The sequence below is a fragment of the Hippocampus bargibanti genome, linkage group LG02 (assembly GCF_051943395.1).
Source record: "Hippocampus bargibanti isolate YZ-2025 linkage group LG02, ASM5194339v1, whole genome shotgun sequence".
NCBI classification, from domain to species: domain Eukaryota; kingdom Metazoa; phylum Chordata; class Actinopteri; order Syngnathiformes; family Syngnathidae; genus Hippocampus; species Hippocampus bargibanti.
The window spans coordinates 32,265,991-32,277,259 of NC_142735.1; the positions used below are offsets into that span (position 1 = coordinate 32,265,991).

General features: G+C 40.8%; 1 protein-coding gene across 1 annotated transcript in view; it reads right to left on the minus strand.

Annotated features, from left to right (window-relative positions):
• The window catches only part of anxa5a (annexin A5a), a 55,438-nt gene extending 54,467 nt beyond the window's left edge, over window positions 1–971 (minus strand). Inside the window, exons 1-2 of the mRNA XM_089018472.1 lie at window positions 926–971; window positions 383–410 (exon numbers count right to left, since the gene is read on the minus strand). Coding sequence (XP_088874598.1) covers window positions 383–385 — 3 coding nt within the window. The 5' untranslated portion in view covers window positions 386–410; window positions 926–971. The remainder of the gene's footprint in view (window positions 1–382; window positions 411–925) is intronic.
• Between the last annotated feature and the right edge of the window lie 10,298 nt (window positions 972–11,269).

Consider the following 11,269-nt stretch of genomic DNA (forward strand, 5'->3'; position numbering starts at 1 on the left):
ATCATAACTATTACAATAAAAAAAAATACAGAATTCATCAGTGTCTATTACACGTGTGGCCATGACAACAGGGTTAAAGACATGAAAAGTGTCAAAATGAAGTTTACCCCCCCCCCCCCTCCCAAAAAAAAAAAGAATAACAATAATGCACGATGAATGAATACGCATTCAGGAGCAAAAGCTAATCAGGTGCTGGTGCATGGAAGCAATGATAATAATTAACTCATTACATTTATTATCTGCTGTTCAAGGGAAAGCCATTGACCTTTTCTCACTTCATTACACATGGCGCTCCGTGTGTCCAGACATGTATTTGCAGCTGATTGAATTCTTTATGACTTACACCAATGATGTCATGATAAAATCCAAAGAAAGAACTCACCATGTTTGTTCCTGATGATGGTACAAAGCTGAAAGAGTCAAAATCACAAGGCACTGTCACAGGGTCCTAAACGGTGGTTATGTGAACCTCTCTCATGCAAATATATGTATATACAGGTGGCATCCGACTTACGACCGGCTCGACTTACGACCAGCCGTACTTACGACCACGACCTCCAGACCCTATTTTTAAGATTTTAAGAGGGGGAGTTTGCGAGTCATTTAGCCTCCGAGTCTCTATTAAACATTTTGAATGGATTTCGACTTATGACCATTTTGACTTACGACCATTTGGTGGTCCCCATGAGGGGTTAGCATTTGTCATTGATACAGCCAAGGAGGGAAAATTAAATGCAAACAAGCTACGCGTTGCTATGTTAAAATATCGTCTCTTGGCTATACTTAATATCATTTACTATATCGAAAGTCAAAGGCAAAAAAAACATCATAATAATAAATCTGCAACCAAATCCGTGACATGCTAGTTTGCATCTATCACAACAAACAAATCATATTGCAAAAATCGGAAGGTGGAGATTCTTACTGATCGCAGTGTGTTCTCTCTTTGTGCGAGTGTTGCTTGTTCAGTGTCATCTGTGGCAAGTGTCAGGTGAAGAAACCGAACTCCGGGCCAGTCCACTTGTGGTGTCACCTTCCACAGAACGTCACCATGACCGCACGGGCAAGCTTCTATTGTGTCACATTGATGAAGACAAGTAAATGACACCCAAAGACGGGGCCTCATGCGCTGATAGTTTGGGACAGGTCCACGACTTTGGCATTCTATTGTACCTGTGGGAGGAAGCTGGAATATCTATAGAAGACCAAAAATGCATGGGAAGAACATCGATGAGAAGGTTTCTTCAGCCATCATCTGTAGGTGTGGGATGTTTCGCTTCTTATCCAAGAGGCTTCGTCAGCGAAATAAAATCTTTTGCTGGTAAATTTGGCCCTATATATCCCTACTGTCCAGACGTGGCGGTGCCAGACTCTGCTTTGATTGGTCCCTGCTCTCAGGTTGGGGGAGCAGAGGACTACTCCCTGCGGCTACACTGATTACTTCTATTGTCCTGACTGATTACATCTATTGTCCTGCCTGAGTATGGGGTCTGCGACTGGCCTGATTGCCCCATTTGCTCTGGTATCACCTCATCAGCATAACTAAGCCTATGTTGCCTAAGAAGTCGGCATTGCGATTTAGTGAAGGGTTTTGCTGTTTTATGAAAATGGATTATTTTGCTCCCCTTTTAAACCATATATTTTCTTTCACAAAGATTTTAACCTCATTGTCGTCAAATGAATGGTTGCTAGCTTTTAGGTGCGTCCGACACCTTCAAAGAAGTACAGATGATGGCTGAAGAAAACTTCTTATCGATGGACCACTCCTGTATGACTCTGAGCTTACACAGGCGTATGGGAAGAACATGCAAACTCCACACAGGGGGGGGTCAGAGCGGGAATCGAACCCACGACCTCTGAACTGCGAGGTCGACGTGCAAAGCAGTGCTTCCCTACATTCAACATACTATTGGGAATTTGTTGCTTTTATTTGTAAATCTGAAAAGTTGGAGAAAAAAAAACAATGAGAATGTGATGAGAACTAATGTTTCATTCATCCATCAAATGTTACATCTATCCATCCATCAAATAATAATAATAATAATAATAATAATAATAATAATAATAATAATAATAATAATAATAATAATAATAATAATATATTTTATTCATAAGCGCCTTTCAAAACTATCAAGGTCACTTTACAGTCACACGATAAGTTATTTTGTCTGTGGCTGAGCAGTGGCAGCCAGACACGCCAGCGTTCACTCAACCCTGAATAACTCAAATAGATGGAAAGCTAGCAAGCTAATAGCTACTTAATAGATAGCTAGCTAGACAGCTAGCTATCTAGATAGCTAATATATAGCTAGCTTGATAGATATCTAATAGATAGCCAGATAGTTAGTTAGATAGCTAATAGACAGAAAATAGCTAGATAGATAGCCAGCTAGTTCGTTAAATAGCTAACAGACAACAAATGCCTGTAGCTAGCTAGCTATATAACCATCTAGTTAGATAGCTAATATATAGAAAATACGTAGCGAGCTATATAACCAGCTAGTTAGTTATATAGCTAATAGACAGCAAATCAATGTAGTTTTAAATGTAGTTGTTGTGTAAACATGTAATCATTGTCATTACAGTGCTGTTGCCGCCTCGAGTCGTGAATGTCGTAGTCATTCTATCTATCTATCTATCTATCTATCTATCTATCTATCTATCTATCTATCTATCTATCTATCTATCTATCTATCTATCTATCTATCTATCTATCTATCTATCTATCTATCCAACTTACACCCACCGTACTTACAACCACGACCTGCAGACCCTATTTTTGAAATTTAAATTCTACGCTTGGCACCGCAACGCGCGAGCACGCCGGCAACGCATACAACAATTTTGGCCAGGCAGCCAGCATCTCACTCTCGCACAGCAATCCACCGTGTGATGGTACCAGAGTGGGGAGTTTGCGAGTCATTTAGCTTCCGAGTCTTTATTAAACATTTTGAATGTATTTAAACTTACGACCATTTAGACTTACGACCGTACGGTCAGAACAGAACTCGGTCGTAAGTCAGATGTTACCTGTATATACAATTCTTTATTTTTATTTTTGACATTTCGGTTATGTCATCAAAATAAAATGTAATATTTTGAGAAATAAGATTGGATTTTGGGGGTAATAAATGTAAGATAGGGACAAAAATAATAATAATGACAAAATAACACTTATTTCGTTACTTTCAATACAAATGTCATGTCATTTATTTTCCTGATTTTTTTTTTTGGAGGGGGGTTGGCACAACACACAGGATGCAATTTTACACATGAAATTCTCATATTCTGCAAGTTGACATCCAAACATGGCCTCCCCAAAAAAAGCATAACTAGATTGATTTTTTTCAGTTTCTGACCTTTTTTTTATTTATCAAAGGACTTGAAGACAGCGGTGGTCATCATCTAGCTCTTTTTTTGTAAGAATAAAAGGAAGAAATGCACGTTGTTGTAATCATTACGTGAATTTTTAAAAAGACATTTATTGGATTGGGTGTATGTACTTTTATTCGACTCGCAATGGAGAAATTTACATTTCACAGCAGCAAAGTTATGAAAGGAAGAGGAAAGGAAAGAAGTCTAGTTAACTGTCTAGTTAACTATACTTGATTAGCTAGCTTTCTATCTCAGAATCAGAATCATATCTATTTGATTTATTTCCAGGTTGAGTGAATGCTGGCGCGTGTGGCTGCCGCTGCTCACCCACAGAAAAACTTGTCCTGTGACTGTAAAGTGACCTTGGGAGTTTTGAAAGGCGCTTAGAAATGAAATGTTTTATTATTATTATCATTATTAACAACTTCTTGTTTTCCTCTCTGCTTTTCCCTTCAAGGGGTCGCCACAGCAAATCAGTGACCTCCATCATTAGAGGTTTGATCCGCATGTTTGTTTTGTCCAAGCTTTTACGTCGGATGCCCTTCCTGACACAACCCTCTTTATTTATGCGGGCTTGGAACCGGCACAAGAAGACTTATGTCTCTTTGTGGCTTCAGAACAAGCAACTCGCTCAGTAAAAGGCTCCCAAACACAAAATGGTAATCGGCACAGCAACATTCAAAAAAGCGAGCTAGCTTTCTATTTGTGTATTTAATCGTGACATTGCAGTGTCGTGTATTAGCTATCTAGCTAGCTATCTGTTGGCTATCTATTCGCTATCTACTAGCTGGCGAGCTAGCTTTCTATCTGTGTATTTAATATTGACATTCAGTGTATTGGCTAACTATTTAGGAAGTTAGCTATTAGCTATATAACTATCTAGCTGGCTATCTTTCAGTTATATAGCTATCTAAGTGGCTAGCTATCTAGCCCCTCTTTTGGCTATCTATTAGCCATCTACTAGTTGGCAAGCTAGCTTTCTATCTGTGTATTTAATAGTGACATTCAGTGTATTAGCTATCTAGCTGGCAATCATTTTTTCTTATTAAGTGGCTAGCTATCTATTAGCTAACTACTAGCTCGCGAGCTAGCTTTCTATATTCTTTTCCTTTCGGCTTTTCCCTTCAAGGGGTCGCCACAGCGAATCAGTGTCCTCCATCTTCAGAGGTTTGATCCGCATGTTTATTTTGCCCAAGGTTTACGTCGGAAGCCCTTCCTGACACAACCCTCTTTATTTATGCGGGCTTGGAACCGGCACAAGAAGACTTATGTACCTTAGTGGCTACAGAACAAGCTACTCGCTCAGTAAAAGGCTCCCAAACACAAAATGGTCATCGGCACAGCAACATTCCAAAAAGCTAAAACTATACTCACCATTAATAACAATTATTAAAGGACAACCGACGTCACTTTTTTGTTTTTTAACTGACACCAGAAAAACGTTTTAAACGTTTGAAATGTCCAAAATCTGCAAAAAATTGAGCTGCGAATTGGGCATTTTCAGAAAGTTATGAATATGATTCAAATAGTTCTCAAGAGGAAAGCATACATGTTTGCAATCGATTAAAGAATTTATTCCGTGCCATTTTGAGGCAACATTGACGGGAATGTCTCACAGAAAAAGAGGCACAAAATAGCGACCTCCTGCAGCCACCTCCGTTTCCACAGGCTGATAAATTTCTTATATGGAGCTTGGACACCCTCTTCTGGTGGCTTTTGGGTGCAACACAAGGTTTTCAGACCAAACAATACAGCAAAATACATTGACGTGATGGAAGGACCGCTACAATGCGTCTTTTTTTACGGTAAAGGGCGGTCCTTTAGTGACGTCACGTACGAACTTGTCACCAACTCAAAAACAAAACTTCGTGAATATTCAGCGCAAGTGTTAAAACGTAAAATATAGCTATATCCACCGCATATAGCTATATTTTAATCTTTGTAAAATACGCTCAGTAGAAGTCATTTGAAGCCATTTTACAAATTATGGACACAACTTGTCCGGTGACGTCGGTTGTCCTGTAATAATAAGAATGAGGTGGAAATAGCTCAAAGTAGACAAAATGCAATAATAATAATAATAACAATAATAATAATATTTTTTTCCAAGCGCCTTTCAAAACTCTCAATGTCACTTTCCAGTCACAGGATCAGTTTTTCTGTGGGTGAGCAGCGGCAGCCACATGTGCCAGCATTCACTCAATTTTTTATTATTCATTCATTTTCATAGGTTAAATTGATAGAAAGTTAGCTAGCTAGCTAATAGATAACTAATAGATAGCTAGCTGTATAATAATAATAATAATAATACATTTCATTTATAAGCAACTTTCAAAACTCTCAAAGACACTTGACAGGATATTTGACACACACCACACGCGCCAGTTTTCACTCAACCCGGAAGTAACATAAATTGGGGGGAAAAAAACAAAATAACAAATAACATAACACAAAGTACAGAGACATTCATTCTTCAGCACTTTCTGTACCCTTTCTTTGTGACATGAAGCAGTTCTAGATGAAAGAGGAGAGGATCAAAGTGTTCTTTTCAGCAGTGGATCAGGGAGGTCATGGTGGAATGTGCACGTCTGCAACAAGCTAAATGTTGAAAGCAAACATGCAGATGTAGCGTCCATTGATGACAAGACATTGTCTCACATCTCCTGTCCCACATAAATCCGCTTCAATTCCAGGCCGTGACAGTTCCACATACGCATCTCATATATAGCTTATACAGAGCAAATATATAGCTAGCTAGGTCATCGCCTAGATAGCTCAACTGAGCACCATAATGTAAAACGACCTGGAAGGACCCATTGTACATTTTCGGATTGACATTATTCACATCAGACCAATTTTTGTACAGCTGACCCCATTTCCATTGCAGATAACTCCAGACCCCTATCACTTAGGAATTAGCTCTTTTTTTTCTTGTGAAAAATGGGTTTCTTACGCTGCATTGGATGTTGATGTAGTCCTAAAACACAATATTCTGTGGGTTCTGGAATTCGTGTGACAATGACAAAAACCCTGGCACTTAAGGGGGCACATTTTTGCACATCGTCTGGCAGTGAATGTTTTTAAACAGAATAATAATAACAACAATAATAATAATAATAATAATAATAATAATAATAATAATAATAATAATAATAATACATTTCATTTCTACGCGGCTTTCAAAACTCTCAAGGTCACTTTACAGTCACAGGATCAGTGGTTCTGCGGGTGAGCAGTGGCAGCCATACGCGCCATCGTTCATTCAAGCCGGAAGTAACTAAAATAGATAGAAAGCTAGCTAGCCAGCTAATAGATACAGTAATAATAATACAATGTCCTTTTAGGGTTAGCCAATCGGAGTCCATCGCATTGATTTCCTTCCATCAGTCCATGAGGAGAAGAGAAAGTGGGCGAGGGGGGTCCGTTCATAACACATGCCGGAGATTTTGAAGCGGGGAGGCGGCGATGGCGTTGGCGGGGGGCTGTCGGAAAGATCTGGCCAGCTGCATGTTGGATTTGCCCACCGAGTTGCGTAGCTGCTTGATGAGCATCCACAGCAGCAGCATGATGAGCCCCAGCAACCCCAGCAGCATGGCCAAGTATACGCTCACGTTCCAGCCCCAGTCCAGCTGCAAGGGCAGCGATGTGGAGTCCAGCAGAAATTGGCGGGGGGCTGGCATTGGCCACACACGCGCATACACGCTCCCCTAATCAAGAAGGACAACAGCAGAAAATCCAAAAATTCTCAAGGATGGAACGCAGGCATTCCAACAGGTCGCCAAGCGCTAGGTGATGAAATTCCCATCGGTCTCCATGAATGAATTGGACATTTTCTTCTTCTTCTTCTTCCTGCAACAGTGTCCCTCTTCCTTGAGCTCCTGTCTCACTCTGCCTGGCAGGAGCGCAAAAGGAAGGAAGGAAGGAAGGAAGGAAGGAAGGAAGGAAAGAAGGGAGGAGGAGGGACTCGCATGCCACTGGCTGCATGCATGTCACTGAGGGGGAAAAATAAAATCACAGCAAAATGTTGATTATTTTTGGATGAATTACAGTCATGTTCCTCCGTACCCTGGCCACAACATTTTTCCAGCGACTTTTCAAAGGGAATCGCTTAATAACGAGGGCGCGGGAAAGGGCGGAAAATCCTACTGGACCCTCTGCACCCTGCCCACCACCTTTTCCAGTGACTTTTCATTGGGAATAGCTTGATAACGAGGGCGCGAGAAAGGGCGGAAAATCCTACTGGACCCTCCACACCCTGTCCACTACCTTTTTCCAGCGACTTTTCATCGGGAATTGCTTGATAACGAGGGCGCGGCAAAGGGCGGAAAATCCTACTGGACCCCCCGCACCCTGCCCACTACCTTTTTCCAGTAACTTTTCATCGGGAATAGCTTGATAACAAGGGCGCAGAAAATCGTACTGGACCCTCCGCACCCTGCCCACCACTTTTTCCAGCGACGTTTCATAAGGAATCACTTGATAACAGCAGGCGCGGAAAATCCCACTGGACCCTCCGCACCCCGCCCACTATCTTTTTCCTGCAACTTTTAATAGGGAATTGCATGATCACGAGGGCGCGGAAAAGGGCGGAAATCCTACTGGACCCTCCGAACCCTGTCCACCACCTTTTCCAGCGACTTTTCATGGGGAATCACTTCACGAGGACAATCCCTTTTCGTCAATGGATACTACAGCTACTTCATATTTGCTTTCAAAACTTGTAGCAGACGTGCACATTCCACCATGACGTCTCTGATTTACTGGTGAAAAGGACGCTTTGATCCTCTCCACTTTCATCTAGAACTGCTTCACGCAACAAAGATGGTGCAGAAAGTGCTGAAGATTAAATGGTTGTCTGTGTCTTTTGTGTTGTGTCACATCATTTTGTTATTTAGTTTTTTTTTTTGTTATTTTGACTTTAAGATGGCGCTGCAAGAGTGGCTGCCTTTCCAGCAGCTCCTGTATTTTGTTTTTCGACTTCTTCCTTTCCTTCTATCACTTTGCTGCTGTGAAATGTCCATTTCTCCACTGCAAGACTATTAAAGGCTAATCCAATCTAATCCGATTTGAAATGCAATTCCAAAGATAGTAAACATCTGAATCCCATCTTAATTTGGGGGAGAGAGGGCATTTAGTGTTGTACCGCTTTGGGGTTTGTCAACATAGAATGTGAGGGTTTCAGCTTTTCTTTTATTTAAATCCAACCTTATAAGGCCATGGATGTATTTATCTGTGAGATAGATTTTCAATAATGGAAGAGGGTCTTTTTCATGCCTGCGTTGGTTTTCTTAGGGTATTACTGTTCACACCCGCATTCCATTCATGGAACACTCTGAATCGCAGGTGTCAAATTCAAGGCCCGGGAACAAATCTGGCCCGCCACATCATTTTATGTGTCCCCCGAAAGCAAATCAAACATGTCATCTTCAATTATTCTTGCGAAAATGTTGACAAAAAATATAATTGTCATATATAATAAATAAGAGAGATACACTAGTATCTATTTGGGTTGTTCCGGGTTGATTGAGCGCTGGCGCGTGTGGCTACCGCTGCTAACCCACAGAAAAACTCCTGTCACATGTAAAGTGACCTTGAGAATTTTGAAAGGCTCTTAGAAATGAAATGTATTATTATTATTAGCTATCTACTAGCGGTCTAGCTAGGTATCTAGCCAGCTATCTATTAGCTATCTATTAGTGGTCTGACTAACTATTAGCTAGCTAGCTGTCTATTAGTGGTATCTATCTGGTGGTATAGCTATCTAGCTAACTATATATTAGCTAGCTAGCTTTTTACCTATTTGAGTTACTTCCGGGTGAGCGCTGGCACGTGTGGCTGCCGCTGCTCGCCCACAGAGGGGCTTGTCTTGTGGCTGTGGAGTGACCATGAAAGTTTTGAAAGGCGCTTAAAAATGTATTATTATTACTAACATTTTCTTGTGACCAAACCTCTGATGAGTAATATAACTGTGAGTTGAATCAACTGTCATTCTTGACTCCTTTATACAATGAAACTCCTCTAGAACAAAACCGACGTGCAAAAATGCCCCAATAAGTGTAAAAAAATCCACACATTGATAGCAAAAATTCAAACAGTTTAATGGCAATACGTTTCTTCAAATCACAAATTATTACCTGACCAACAGTACCCTCTAGTGCAAGTGTCTGGAACCTTTTGACTAAGAGAGCCATAAAAGTCTAATAGTGATACCTCGGTTTACGAACCCCTTGGCTTACAAATTTTTCAGTCTACGAACGTTAAATTAATGAAAATTTTACCTTGGCATACGAACAATTTCCAGGATACACACGGAGCTGCCACAATGAGAGATGTGTCGTTCGCTAACGAGCCCGTTCTAACAAGGAAAAATGGCAGCCGACTGTTTTTGTCCTTTATTCCCCGCCCCCAGTCTTTGGTTAAAGCCACGTGATTGGTCAAGAACGCAGCAGTGAGGGGGGCTGTGGGGAGGGGGTTACAGACAGAGAAAGTGAAGCCTTCTCCCAAAAAGAAAATGGCAGCCAACAGTTTTGTCTTCTATTCCCCGCCCCCAGTCTTTGGTTAAAGCCATGTGATTGGTCAAGAACGCAGCAGTGAGGGGAGGTGGTTTAAACATTAAAGAGAGAGGCAGTCGGCATAAAATAATGTATATTTTGTGTCGTTTTAAGCCTTAGAAAATTATGTTTTATGGGGACCTGGGAACAGATTATTCTTATTTTAATTGTTTCCTATGGGAAGTTAATTTTTGGGATACACACTTTTCACCTTAAACTCTGTCTGGAAACCAATTAAGTTCGTAAGCCAAGGTATCACTGTATATAGAAATGTTTTTCAGTGAGAGCCACACGCACGCACACACACACACACACCACTTTTCCACAAAATGTCAGAATGTATTATTTAAAATTGAGATAAAATTCACCATTAATATGAATGGTTTTCTGTTCCCCACGACTGAAAATTCCATCGAAAAGATCAGAATGATCGTTTGCTTTCTGCTGTCTCTCGCAGAAGTATAATGATGCTAACATTAGCATGGGGCTTGTCAACATGCCACTGATATTCAACTGTTTCATTGCAAATTAGAATCTATCAAATGAGAACGTTCTCTTCACAAAGGTGAATCCTTCGGTCTATTCAACCTGATGTGGCATATGCCACACTGCCACAAGTTGTCTCCTCATGTTCCGACATAAACACGCCCAAATGTCCATCATGGCACCCCTACGGCCTTCTAGGCCACGGGATGAGATGATATCAAAAGAGGGCGTTTACCCGTTTCAACATCAATGGCACCCAAGTCAAGATCATCCAATCAAAATGGCTTGTTCCGCCAACTGGCGTCAGTATCGTCCAAACAAAATTGCGATTGCTGCCAACACATGAAATGAACAGCAAAAAGCGAGAATACATACTTAGTTTTATGTGGTCATTTTGGTCCAAGATGGCGCCCGAGTAGACAGTCTCATGAGCCTTGCTTTTTTGTCTTGTTTTATGTTATTTAGTTTTTTTTTTGTTCTTTTGACTTCAAGACAGCACCGCAAGAGTGGCTGCCTTTCCAGCAGCTCATGTATTTTGTTTTTCTACTTTCATTCCTTTCATCACTTGCTGTGAAATGTAAATTTCTCCTCTGCGAGACTAATAAAGGCAAATCCAAACAGTCAGAAATCCGCTTATCGGCAGAAAATTCGCATCCCTGCAGTAAAGATATAGTAATAGTATTCATGCCCCATTACATTCAATAAGTGCCAAAAAAGTAATGTTGGAATCACTGTGCGAAATGTAATGGGTTACCATTTCCAAACACATTTTTGCACAATGCTTTGAAGCAAAATAATGTGAAGTAATCCTCTCCCTTGTGGTCACTCAGAGCAAAATATGCAAGACATTGACCAGA